At 30.5% G+C, this 14,895-nt stretch overlaps 1 protein-coding gene across 1 annotated transcript; it reads left to right on the forward strand.

Annotated features, from left to right (window-relative positions):
- Positions 1-4,434: 4,434 nt before the first annotated feature.
- LOC144556570 (membrane magnesium transporter-like) lies at positions 4,435-6,761 on the forward strand. Its single transcript, XM_078304960.1, has 4 exons — positions 4,435-4,595; positions 4,813-4,865; positions 5,768-5,868; positions 6,540-6,761. Exons 1-4 carry the CDS (start codon positions 4,523-4,525, stop codon positions 6,631-6,633), a joined length of 321 nt encoding a protein of 106 aa, XP_078161086.1. The 5' UTR covers positions 4,435-4,522; the 3' UTR covers positions 6,634-6,761.
- Positions 6,762-14,895: the final 8,134 nt, after the last annotated feature.

Below are 14,895 nucleotides of genomic sequence, written 5' to 3' on the forward strand. Positions count from 1 at the left end.
CCAAAGATAGTGGTTCAAGAGGCAAATCGACTCATCGGTGCCGAAGCCGGAGACCGAGGTGAGAGGAGCGGAGGAGGCGGAGGAGGCGGAGAGAAGTGAGACGCTGAGCCGAAGACGAAGGAGGGTGGAGAAGTCAGAGGGCTCCGATGGGAAAAGCGTGAGAAGATTGTCAGCGGCGGAGCTAGCGGTGGAGTAGAGACAGAGCGTGATGTATTTTGGAGAAAAATAAGGAATTTGATTTTGAGTGGTAATGAGTGATTGCTACGACTTTGAGAGGTGATCAGGTTTTGGTATTTTTCTTTTCTTTTCTTTTCTGAGAGAGGGGATCGTACGGGATATTGCTACGAATGAGTTTGACAGTTATGCGCGTTGACTGGAGTTGACGGGGGACAGAACGGGGGATGGAAACACGGGGGAAGATATAATTACCCTTACTTTTAACATGGCATCGTACAAAATTAAGAAATACTGAAAACCACAATTAAAGAAAATACCTTCCTAAGAAGGCTACCAAGAAAAATGGAAATATTGGAGGTGTTGATCATGTATCAACCCTGATCCTGGTTGGGGTAAAGAGTTAAGAAGGCGATCAGGAAGTTTCCTATAAGGGGAAAAGTGTTATATATAATAAGCGGAAACCAAATAGAACTTGGTTTGAATCTTATCCAATATTGGCACAACAAAGGATAATATCTTGAAAAGGCCGGACTGCACATCAAAAGAGGCTTGACAATGTTTGTTTCCCTGCTGTTGTGGTGCACTATTGGACTCCTTAAGTGTACTAATGGTCTTTGTTGAGTTTTTCTTTTTGATGTGATTAAGTTATTTTATTATAATTATTAATTTCAAACTGGGTTTAGCAAATAGTTGAAAATTTTAGATGCTTCTTGGCTTGTCTGTAGTGCGTAAAACAAACAAAATACATATTTTATCATTTGTCGTGTTGTAATTAAGCTAATAGTTTAAAATCATTAATATAAGAATTGAAACATTACACTAAAAATAAACCTATATGCGATACTCTATGAAACATAATGCATTTTAAAAGAACAGTTGGTTTTATTTTTGACGAAATTCTAATTTAAGAAATAATAATCAATATTTAATGAATGGAAATTTTACAAATTGCCCTACTTTTTAAAATTTTCAAACAAAATACCCCTCTAAAATAATTAACAAAATGCCCTTGTGGACTCCTCATTTCCCCCCTCTCTCCCTCTCTCTATCCCTACCTCCTATTTACTCTTGTCAAGTTTGACACCTCCTTATCTCTCATTAGACTTTAATTAATGCATAAAGATTTTAAAAAATATGTAATAAAAAAAATTTGTAGACATTCAACAATTTTTTTTATAGATAATATATATATCGAATATATATTTTTTTTGTAAAAATATTAATTCTAATCTGCATCATGATGAAATTATTTACACAGTTATACAGTACATTATTAAAAAGATAAACTCTCAAATTTATATTTTACTTATTTAACAGTGTTTCATTTAATTAAACTTTCTTATAATCAGTCAAAAAAAATATAAGATTGAAAACTTTACAAAAGAAAATATAAATGCTTTTGATATTTAAATAAGAAGTACAAAATATGAAATACAAAAATAATTTATCTCCATATTTTAACTCAAAAAATTATATATTGTCAAGATATTTTCTTCTCCGTTTGATTACAAATAAGACAGTACTTAGATGAAAATGACAATTATCTTCGGCATTGATGGTGTCCAATTAGTAGATTGAAATGAGAATATATATTGGTGTTTGATTCTTGCATTTGGGATAGGTTCATTTTTGTAAATTTAAATCGCAATACATCAAATTAATACATATATGCTCATCGATAATACAAAAATTAAATTTCTCAAATTATATTATTATAATTAGCATTTTAAAAAAAATAACAAATATATGATCCTATTCTTCAAATAAGTAAAATACAAATTTAAGAGTTTATCTTTCTAATAATATACCGGATAATCTTGTAAATAATTTCATCATGATGCAGATTAGTATAGATACTTTAAAAAAAAACATGTATTCGATATATATATATATATATATATATATATATATATATATATATATATATATATATTACTAAACTGAAATATTCGTTGCATGTTTACCAATTTTTTTTATTTGAATTACATATTTTTTTAAATCTTTTATGTTTTCATTAAAGTCTAATATTAAAGTAAATAGGAGGTAGAGATAGAGAGGGAGAGAGAGGGGGAAATGAGGCCTCACAATGGCATTTTGTTAATTATTTTAGACGAGGGGTATTTTATTTTGTTTGAAAATTTTAAAAAGTAGAACAATTTATCAAATTTCCCATTTAATAAATATTGTTATGTCATTGTTTAATCATCTTATTTATTTATATTAATACTTATTAATAAATATAATTTTATTGGTATCAAGTATTTAAAAAATAAAAATAAGATTTTTCATAACTATTCTCGCGGTACAATCAAACACTCATTTTAATATATTCGCATAATTAATCATGTGTATGTCGTATTTATAGGTTTCCACTTTTGAAAAATTGGATTCTCATCACTATATGCAACTATTTTTGAGGCACCATACCGACCTTGTGAAAAAAAAAATGGAAACAATATAGATATTTTATTAGGACGATGATAACAGTCCCCGCACCCTCCACCCCGCAAAAAACACCGCAGAAAAGGACAAAAATAACATGGGGGGACCGCCCAATCATTAATGAGCGTTTAAAAAACTGCGGGTATTTAACTTGAAGCATTAAAGTATTTACGTTGAATTTGTCAGGTATTAAACCCTATGCAATAATCTCTATTTATGAAAGAATAAATCAATCCATTAATTGTCCCCGCACAAAATTTCCTTTTTTTTTGAATCATCCCCGCACAGTTGGGGACCATTAAACATGGGGGGACCACTCAATCATTAATGAACGTTTAAAAAACTGTTAGTATTTAACTTGAAGCATCGAAGTATTTAACTTGAATTTGTCAGGTATTAAACCCTATGCAATGATCTCTATTTATGAAAGAATAAATCAATCCATTAATTGTCCCCGCACAAAATTTTCTTTTTTTTTGAATCGTCCCCGCACAACTGGAGACCATTAAATAAACAATCCCCTCACCCAATGATAAATACTCTGAAACATAATGATAAATATTTTATGTTACATGGGTAAATACTTGACATTATATGGATAAATACTTTATGTTACATGGATAAATATTTCTCAGGCATACTTTCAACTTTCAGTAAAACATCAATTATAAATACTCTCATGCATAATGATAAATATTTTATGTTACATGGATAAATACTTTGTATTGCATAGATAAATACTTCTTAGACATAATTGCAACTTACAGTAAAACATCAATGATAAATACTTTCAGACATAATGATAAATACTCTATGTTACATGGATAAATACTCTATGTTACAAGGGTAAATACTTCTCAGAAATAATGATAAATACTTTTTTGAACATCAATTAACAGATAAACATTTATTAACAGTGATTGTTATTAGATAACAGTATAATTAATGCGCAGATTGTTTTTAAAGCAATAATTAACGCGGGAATTGTTATTAGAGGAATGCATAATTAATGCGGGGATGGGAGTGGGGGGTTCTTATAATTAGTGGGGGGATAAAAGGAAACTTTTAGGAAAATTAGTGGGGGGATAAAAGGAAACTTTTAGGAAAATTAGTGGGGGGATATATGGAATTTAAGGAAGAGAGAGAGTGCGGGGAAAATGGGGGGATGGGAGTGGGGGGTTTGTTATAATTATTCATTTTATTATGGATTTATGGGTAACAATCTCCGTGGCTATTTGGAGGTGTATATATCTGCTGAAGATGGTTTAAAAGTCATTTATTTTCTTTTCCCTCTATTTTTGGAAGAAAAAAACATCAACAATAAAATGCCATCAAATCAAATTAAAAGGTTAGGCATGTTATTTAATATGTTTTTTTATTAATAAGTGGTCACATCATTTTATCATTAGTTTGAACATGAAATATTCACAAAATATTGCAATATAAACATGAAAAAAAAATATAAATAAAGAAAGGTGATTTATTCTCCATGCAAATGGACAAATCCTAAAAATGCAAAACTAAATTAAAATATATATATATATATATATTATTAGGTTCACAAAAACAAAGGTCTAAAACGGGTACATCGCCAAGAATACACTTGCAAGTTGCAAGTTAAGCTCCTATCCATCGTGGAAATTCATTGCAGCCGTTGATTCAAATCGAACAGTAAATATAGAACACACATCTGGTACTAAATACAGACAGCTGCTGGATCAGATCTGAAATGAACGATTGAGATCTTCACGGAATCTACTTGGTTGGATCTTCTGGGCAAATATAAGGTATATACAGGGTCCAAATAGTGAAAAAGCCTCTGCTTCTCTCTCTCGTTTAGTCTCGTCTCCCTTGTGTCGGAATCGAAGATAGAGTTGAAATAGAGGGAGATAAACAAAGAGAAATGGGGCTCGGTTTCCTCGTAGGAATAGTTGGCGGATTTCTTCTCGCTCACGCTGCCTTCTCTACTATTCAATGTATTTCTCTCTCTCTCGCCAAATCTGTTGTTATTCGGGATAGTTTAATATTTTGATCGGTTTTAGTCTCAACAGAATTTTGTTATATCTCAAGAGAATGCCGAAGGGCATCAAAATTGTGTATTCAATTGGTTTATTTCACCATTTTTTTTTTAAATCTCTAAATTTTGATCGGTTAATCTGTGCTGATGTCTTGGGTGGATCTGTAATTATGCAGATAGAGGGGAGCTGCAGATAACGCAGGAGCTGTTCACTGGACCTCCCTTCAATGTATTTTACTGTCTATCCATCTTTATATAACAAATATTGCTTCTCTTTAATAGATGTTCAAATTCATATGCCTTGTGAGGCTTTTTACTGAAGGAAAATCGAGTTCCAATTGGGTTTAATTGTGTGTGATTTGACTTTCAATGGGGGATACTGGCACAGTTTATAAGTTTAACTCCCACATTAGAATCAAATTGGTGGTTACTTGCTTATTTGAGGGCTATTTTAGGGTTAGATCAATCTAACCTTGACTCTTTGAGCTTGTTCAACTGGAGTTAAATTAGTTACACAGACATGGAATTGAGATACATGAACTTAAAATTGGAAAGGAATATAACTATGTCTTGATAGAGGAGAAAAAAATGTCAATCCAGAGAAGTTTTACATAAGCCAATCCTATCAGAGAACAAGCATAAGTGAAAACGAAAAGATCAGTAAACATCAATTACCCAAGTTGCTTAGTTTATCAGAGTTTTGCTTGGTAGATAATTAAACCCAGAACAATGAATGACATTCTTACAATTTTTGTGGTTCTTTTGGGCAGTATTTATTTTGGTACTACTTCAGTTTGTTCTGAATATTTTGACCATGTTCCTCTATAAAGGATATATATCTGATATGTGCCTTTCAAACAGTAAACTCATATTTTTTCCTCTCTCAGACTCTCAGTTTGTTGAAAAATTTACTGAAATGCCCCTCCTTCCCCTCATTTTTGTAGAATAGTTAGAGCACCCTTTTTTTATAGAAGCGGAATAAAGAAATGAAGGGTATTTTTCATAATATGGGTGTAGTGTGCAGCTGTGTACCATGGTTATGCTGTGCAGGGTTATATATTTTACTAATGAAGTTAACTTTTCATAATCTTCTTTTCTTTCCTTTTTTGTTTCTGAAATTTTGATATCCAGGTAGTGATAGAGCTTCTTGTAGGATTGGGTCTTTGCCTGTGGGCCGGTGTAGCTGTACCCACAAAGTTTCTTTCTATTGTTCCTGACTCTGATGAGAACAGGTACCTCTCTCTCTCTCCCTCTCCGCACTACTAAGCTCCATTTGGTGCATGTACAGTATTTCTTTACTATTTGTTTTAGCAAGAGCTTGATGTTCTTTCCTCTAAAGTAAAACCTGTATCAACTGTATTTCTAAGAAGCTTGCACATTTCTTTAATGCAAAGAGAACGCTTCAGTATTTGCAGAACAACCTTGACATTGATGAAGAAATTTAAAATGGCCCCTATTGTTAGTTTTTTTTGATACGTTTGGTCTTATTTGTTTTTAATGGGTTTGAACAAACTATTAACAATTCAAACAGCATAATTATAAGAACATTCAACTCCAGTCATCATCTAGTCCTTAAAATGTTGTAACAACGAGCCTTAAAATCAAGCCTTCTTCACTTTCTCTTAGATCTTAAATTTGTTGTTTTCAGTAATTGTTTTGTTGAACATGAACCCTCAAGGCTAACTTACAGTAGGGGCTTTTTCAACAATATAAGAAACTTTTTTCAACAATATAAGAAACTCAAATTACCTTTTAATCGGTTTGGTATTGACTGGTATAAAATTACTATGAGTCTCTTGTTCTTCTCTTAACATTCTTCCCTTCTACGAAATGCCATACATGCTCATTACCTTGAATTTCTCACAATGGTTATAACATTGACTTCAACTTCAAAAATTTTCAGGGTTGTATCTCTCCCGGACAATTTGGACTTTATGATTTTCAACCACAGAGGGAAAGTGCTCCCATCCGATCCAAATTTGAAATTGAAGATTTAAGTTCTAAGTTGCATTTTTTTTTTTTTTTTGTAACAGAAATTAGATCTGATAGACTACACTGTTAGATTTGCTATGTTTTGTTCTCTTACTCTTGTTTTCAGTTAAATTAATGTTTGTGTTTATTAGCATATATATTTCTCAGCAGGAAGACAGCTAATAAATGGAAATCTTATTTCACCTTATCTTTTCAGGAGATATTTGCAGGTGTTTTCAAGGCATGTTTAGATGGTTTGTGTAGGAATACAGGCATACAGCAGGTAAATCAAAATCCACAATGCAAACACTAGTAGATGTAATTCCAGCATCCTTGTTTCGGTATCAGAAAATGAGTCTAATTAAAGAATAAAAAGGACCATGATCTCCAACTCTCTATATAAAAAGGTACCAACTCCAACTAAGGTGTAGCAATGGCCATCCAAGATTCAAATCCACCTTTAGACCTCAAATTCTTGCCAGGTTTATTCACCACATGTCCTTCTCGCTTGGGTTAACTTCGTACTGCTGCCTCCAATCTCAATTAACTATTGACCATGGTTAAGAGAACAGACATGAAAAAGGCTTTTCTCGCAATTATTGACTCTGTACACAAACCATAGTACAAGTTCAGGTCTCAGAGGAGCCCTTTTTTTTTTTTTCTTCTTTTTTTTAACCCTGTACACTATCTTTTTTTTTAACTGATAGTACACAAAGGACTCTGTACACAAACCATAGTACAAGTTCAGGTCTCAGAGGCTTTTCTCACAATAAATCAGATTATCGCTAATAAAATCAACAGTTACACACGGATTTATCCCCTTTCCTTGGTTATATAGTGTCATTGAGAAGAAGAAGAAGAAGAAGATAAGCACAACACAGTGTTGTGTCTGTTTCCGACACATTGCAACATGACATGACACAGACAATTTTAGCCGTGCTAGCACAAAACAATACAAGTGTCAGACACAGATAAGCACGACACCCCTAGACATGGCACGGCACCCCTACAATTCACTATTGACATATGATTCAGAACAATTTTTGATCACTGATTTTGGCACTATGCTTTAGCTATCTTATATCTTATTAGGCAACTTTTGTAATTTGTAGTATGTATAATATGAGGGTTCCTTTAATTTTATATACGAGGGTATCAATGATTTTTGTCGTATAAAGCAATTTTATCTCGGGTCACGCCACTTGGAGCGCGAGATAAGTGTCACACTATTTATTTTGTCAAAGTACAGATTCCAGTGTGAACAAGTATACTTCAAGTACGAATCATATATAAATTTACATTTGTATATAATTAACATTTATAAGCGAAAATACAAGATAAGTGATATATATGACAATCAATTACGATACTCTTGTAAGTTGTAAGACACCCTTTCTAATAAGATAAGTCTTTAAAAAAAAAAAAAAATCTTACAATAGCAAATAGGAAAACCAACACACCGTTAGTAACACAAAAAGAGAGAGAGAGAGAAAGATATTAAAAATAAACTGTACAAATAAAACTGCTATTAGGTATTAAAAATAATATAAGCCAAATTTCACAAACTATAATGACAAAATACAGACTTGTGAGTGTGTTTGGAGAAAGAGGAGAGCTAAGAACATATCTTGAGAACACCATCTTCGGTCCCAACAATAAACAATCTAGACAACGGGAGAACGGCAATCGCTGAGATAGGAGAGAGATTTCTGACCCCTTTACCTGAGTACAAATATTGCGGCACCAACTGCTGCCGTAAGAAAAAGAATAATAAAAAAGAGAAGAAAAGTTGAAGAATAAGAAAAATCTAAAACATAAGGATTATGAGCAAAATTTTCATGCATATGCCAAAAGAATGCTAAATTTATCGCATCTCCCTCTTTAGAGCAAGAAATATTAAACGGTTCCAACATTGAAAACAGCGGTTTTTAAACCAGCTTAATAAATAGTAAAAAAAAATTCCAAAAAATGTAAAATTTGGTCTCCAAGCAGATTTTAATATAGATTGAACATCTAATGATTTGAATTTGTCGTTTGAACATCAAATACTAAGATATGGCCCCGTAAACACTTCGTCGAAGTGCTGCCGGCAGCAAATTAGCCATGCTCTCTCTCTCTTTATATATATATATATATATATATAGAGAGAGAGAGAGAGAGAGAGATGGGCTATGGTGCATTGCAATGCATGAACCCCCTTATGCATTGCACTATAATCACGGATTTAAAGTCCAAACGACCGATCCGAACCGTTAAATATTTAATCCATATTGAAATGTGCTTGGAGACCAAATTTTATATTTTTTGGAATTTTTTTACTATTTATTAAGCATTTTTTAAAATTGCTGTTTTGCTGTGAACAGTAAAAACAGTAAAATTTTCTGGACCATCAGATCAGCGACTTTCAAAATTGCTTAATAAATAGTAAAAAAATTCCAAAAAATGTAAAATTTGGTCCCCAAGCACATATTAATATGAAGAACAAGATGAACGGTTCAGATTGGTCGTTTGGACTTTAAATCCATAATTAATAGTGCAATGCATAAGAGGGTTCATGCATTGCAATGCACCATAGCCCATCTCTCTCTCTCTCTCTCTCTCTCTCTATATATATATATGAGGAGGGTTCAAATGCCTCCATTTTTGTGCCTCCATCATGCCTCCATTTTTAAAAACTCTAATAACTCAAAATTTGAAACTTAAAAGTCAAAATAAAACTGTTGGATATGATCTACATCATTTTATCTATGCACATGTAAAATATTATGACATTTCAACTTTGTTTTGGTTTCCATCAAAAGATTGTAAAAAAAATGTAGTAATGTGGATAATTTCTAGACGTTGATTTTTGAACTTATTAATTCACATAAAACCAAAATTAAAATGTAATAATATTTGATGAGCATATAAAGAAAATAACATAGATCATATCTAACGGTTTTATTTTGACATTTATAATTTAAATTTTGAGTTATTAAAGTTTTTAAAAATGGAGGCATGATGGAGGCACAAAAAATGGAGGCATTTGAACTCTCCTATATATATATATATATATATATACTCACACACACATATAATTATCAAATTAAATCTTTATAATTCCTAAATAAATAAAATTTGTAACTTTTATATAATTTTATTCGTACGAAAATTTTGTATAATTATTCTCCTAATTAGAACTCAACTTATTTATTTGTTTACACGAATCGAATTAAATCAATGTATTTGCTTCTTTTTCTAAAATTCAAAAGAACATGTAACAAATTTTCTAAGTTACGAATTTACAGAATAGTTATAATTTAATCATAGTGATATCTTATTTTATTTTAAAATCTCTAATTTTTAATATACATAATTTCATAACTCATTTATATTTCAAAATTTTAAATTCGTTTTAATCAGTCAGATAAAATCTGATCGATTGTTAATTTAATTAAAACTTTTATTTAAGCATAATGATAAATTTATATATATAATTAAACCTTTATAATTCCCTAATGAACAAGATTTGTAAACTTTATAATTTATCTCGTATGAATAATTCGTATACTTATATTTCCAATTTTAGAACTCAATTTATTTTAGTTTAGTTAGATTCTATACGAATATTCGTCGTTATTATTTTTAATTTATTTTAATTTATAATTTGTTCAAAGTTTTGTATATTTTATTTTTACCCAATCTACAACCGAAACAAATTAGCGATACTCGCGTATGACAATTAATATGAATTTTCACAAGTTCATGATTCCCAATGGGTTTAATAATTACCTTATAAATTTATAAGTCTAAAATTTGTTTAATCAGAACCTTTCAATTGCTGTATTTTTGGCATTTATCGTTCACTGTTTCTATTCCTTGAATCTGATTTTAGTTACGGATTATAATTTTATAACTGTTTATTTAAAGTAATTCGTTAGTAGATTTTATTGCATTAGGCCTTAGTATAGAATTATCTTTCAAAATTTACAAAATTTTAAATTAGTTCTGATTTTATTATCAATATTTTGTTTAAATTTACTACTAATCCTGTTTTATAATTATTTAACAATAATTAAAATGTCGGGTTATAACATAAATCCTATATATGTTTGCGCAAAGCTGATGTAGATTTTAAAATTGGCATATACATGAATAAATATGATTATATGACCAATTAAGTAGTCAAGATATTACTTAACTACCGCATGATATAGTTAGACGATTCAAGGATTAAAATTGAGGCTCATATTGATTAAAAAAATAATATAAAAACTAACGCATGATATATGCATTTTCAATTTTTCAAATATCGTCTATGCTTGATAAGTTGATATGCATCCTTGTAATTTTGCATCAAAAAAATGTATCATGTTTGCACGCTTGGAAATAAAATACAGAGGTTATATGTTCCGAAAATTTTATTAATATTAAAAAAAAATGAAATTTCAGAACTATTCAGGTTTTCGTATTTTTTTTTTAAATTTACTCAAATTGCAATTTTTTTTGCGGTTTTAGACTTAATAACCGCAATTCTTTTTTGCTGTTTTGAAATTCCAAACCGCAATTTTTTTTTTACGGTTTCAAAAAAAAAACCGCTATAATTTTTTGAGGTTTCAATTTTTTTTTTTTTGCATTTTTAATTTATTTTAGTTAAATAGAAATATTTATAATTTATTTAATTTTTGTATTGAAATATTAAAAATATTTTATATTTTTCTTTAATGGAATACTATATAATTTAATTTATTAGAAAAACTGCTACAAATAATCCAGATCAACATTTTTCATGCTGAATTTTTTGTGATTGTAAGAAAAATTAATATATTTCTTTATGAGTTATTGTATCTATTTTGATAATTCTTTTTGAATAACAATCATTAAATAACTTAAAATTTTTGTTTTATTTCAAAAATAGATACAACTTTTTAAAAATTAAATGTACTAGAAGGATGACAATATTTTATGTATTTACTTAGAAGTGACTTTTGAACCGGAATCAATAACTCAGAATCCAACTATACATGATGATTAAAATCACAACTCAACACTAATTAAAATCTCTATCATATTGTTTAGAACTATACATAATGATTTTTTTTTATGTAATATAGAAGAACTGATGAGGCCACCTACTGTGCACTCATGAAAGAAATGGTAATACTTAATTTATTGTCTTTTTTGTATTTCTCTTTCTTGTTTGTGTATTCCAACAATATCACTGTTCTATATTAACTAACTTCTTCCTTGATATTATTTTATGGTTATTTTTATTGTACAGCGAAAAATAATGTAAAGACACTATACAATATTGGCGGTCAACTAGAAAAATAGAGGATGTCTTCTACGAACTCAAAATTTTATAAAGGATCGTACTATCGCAACAAAAACGATGAATGTGAATGTCTTGTTAGGACAAGCTTTTCCTTAACTAAATACGATTCTCAAATGCATTTCTCAGAATATTTTGAGTTTGATTAGTTTTGATTCAAAAACTAAAAGCGTACTTACCAAGAAAATATATGCAGAAATATTTCAAAACTATTCAAACATGAAAAGAGAAGAGCTAGTTGACAATGGTGAAGATATGACTCCAAAATTTAAAAACTTCATTAAGTGAGATTTAATTTATACTGTTTTTGTTTAGAATTCTCCAATATCTCAAAAACATTTTCTAGGCTAATTAGAACGATCTTAAGTGTGCGTTTATGTGGGTTCAAGTTATTTTCTTTAAAATATCTAAATAAGAAGAAAGCACTATTTGTAGAACTTTGTATTTATAAAGAATATTATTGTTGTTATGTCTATTGTAGTTTTTTTATTGATAAAAACATAAAAATAAGCAAGTGACATTTTTAGAACAACTTTTTATTTATAGAAAAAGAAATTTGGTGTCACTCATTTCTTTTACACTTGAACATGCAATTTGTATGCCTTATCATTCAATGTACATGTGCAATCAATATGATATCCATTTGGTAGTTAATCTTAAGCTCAATTAGATTTTCAGTCAATCACAATTTCATTGTTTTTTTTAGTAAATCATTATTCTTATGACTTAGATTGTATTTATCACATTGCACAAGTAACGGGAACGTATAACAAATTTTATTGAATTAATTTGCTTAATTAAGCTCAAATTGTTGTTCAGTGATCTCCAATTTTTTTCAATAATACCATTTCTTAATACTTAAAACAGGTAAATAAGAGGGCATAAACTTTGATTCTGGTAAAATAAATATGACAGACAAATAGAGAATTCAATTCCATGCAGTTTAGGTCCAAATTTTGATTTAAAATGATTTTTGTAATATTTTTAATGAATTTTTGAAGTTCAACTTTCTAGAAAATTGAAATTTTCATTTTTCTTCATCTTTTCTATTGGTGGTACATACACAAGGACCATGGTACTGAACTCCGTACTAGCACACTGTAGGGAAGCTAGAAAATCACCAAATAAATCACACAAGTAATTCAAGTCCAAATGAACATTTTCATGAAAAGAAATCTAAAATTCATGCAACTAATTGCTCAAAATAAAATTCACAAACAAAGGACAGAAAATGATGAACTGATGACCTTGCATGATATATTCATGATTTAAAAATAGAATTAAAATCTGTAAAAATGTGAAATTTGAGCTAGAGGTGCCTGACATGACTAACATGATGATTGTGATAAAAACACATAATCATATTCAAAAATCAAGATTCAATGATCTGATCATGAGCTACCAGCATGAACAATGTAATAAAATTTGCAATTGCTCAATTTGAGAATTTAATAAAATAAAAAGGGTACAAATATGATCTAGAAATGATGTAGATGATTATTATAGTATAAATAATCATTCTCAGTGACCAATTTAATAAAAGTCTAAGTTTTGTATGAAGAAAATGACATTCAGTACCAAACCGAGAGTCAAAAATTCAAATCATACGCAAACTCAGATAGAAACCCAAATTGATGCTTCAATCAAGTTTCCTTCATCATATAGAGTACAGCAGTGAAGAAAGCATCCAAAATCATCAAGAAAATCGCTCAAATTGCAAGAAAATAACTTGGTACCGATACCATGACCGGTACCAGAGTAGGGCCACTTCCGGTGATCCTCCACCGCCGACAATAGGTGCAGTCGACTCCCCTCATCAAGGCCGATCTCAGCCATGCAAGCCCCAAGCTCAATGGCAGCCGGAATCTCATTGGAGAGATTTTGATATGTGATTATTTGGGAATTTGGAATGTCTAATATTGAATTGAACTTTTTTTATTTTAAGGTTAACGGATTACCGTTAACAAATATATTGATAAAAAAGTTTAATTACAAGATAATTACATACACTTTCCTCTTCCTAACTCTCATTAACTGTACATGAAATTCTTAAGTTAACTCTAGCCATTATCTAGCCATTTCTCTATCTCCAAAGCTGCATCGTTTATCAGCTGTCCCAATGTTTTATGCTTAATAGAGAAAAGCCTTCTATTTCTCTCTCTCCATAATGCCCACACACCTGCCGCTCAAATTACATCCCAGCTGCACCTTCTGTGTTGTGCTTGCAAACCTCTCCAAAATCTGGCTGAGAAGGAGCAAGTCCACATGAGGTGGTCTCTAGTTTCCATGGTGTCCATTGCGCATAAATGACAACCCGTCTGAACAGTGCATCCTCTATAGATGAGCACCTGTTGTGTGAGAATTTTGTTATCTAGTAGTAGCCATATGAAGATGCGTAGCTTCGTTGGAATCTTGATTTTCCACAATCTTTGGTGGTTTTGAATTGAACTTTATTATGACTCAATGTTTAAGTCCCAATCTCTCAATTGTCCTCTTAACTGTTCTAAGACTTGAGGTCAGCTAGGTCAAGGAAGCTCAAATAGGAAGCTTAATTACTTAATCACAAATTGCATTGACCACAACCTGAAAATTTGTTTAAAAGTTCAGCATATCAGTTAGGAAGGCAATTAATCATATTTTGATTTTGTTTTATCTAGAGGATCAACATACAATGTTCTTTTCGGGGGATTCATCGACAAGAAAACTTCCTGATCACCTTCTTAACTCTTTACCCCAACCAGGATCAGGGTTGATACATGATCAGCACCTCCAATATTTCCATTTTTCTTGGTAGCCTTCTTAGGAAGGTATTTTCTTTAATTTAATTGTGGTTTTCAGTATTTCTTAATTTTGTACGATGCCATGTTAAAAGTAATTAGAGGAAGTTATACTGTACTTTTAGTTTTGTTACTTTGTTGAGATACCCTGAAACTAGTATATAAGTTGTGTTTGTTAATTTGTAGATTTGAGTTATTTT

This window comes from Carex rostrata, chromosome 1 (genome assembly GCF_964058835.1).
Source record: "Carex rostrata chromosome 1, lpCarRost1.2, whole genome shotgun sequence".
Classification (NCBI taxonomy): domain Eukaryota; kingdom Viridiplantae; phylum Streptophyta; class Magnoliopsida; order Poales; family Cyperaceae; genus Carex; species Carex rostrata.

Bases quoted from the DNA above. Each gene is read 5' to 3' on its own strand.
- LOC144556570 (XM_078304960.1), top strand. From the start codon at position 4,523: ATGGGGCTCGGTTTCCTCGTAGGAATAGTTGGCGGATTTCTTCTCGCT. The intron at 4,866-5,767 runs GTATTTTACTGT...TTTGATATCCAG, and splicing joins TCACTGGACCTCCCTTCAAT to GTAGTGATAGAGCTTCTTGT. The intron at 5,869-6,539 runs GTACCTCTCTCT...AAAAATTTTCAG, and splicing joins CCTGACTCTGATGAGAACAG to GGTTGTATCTCTCCCGGACA.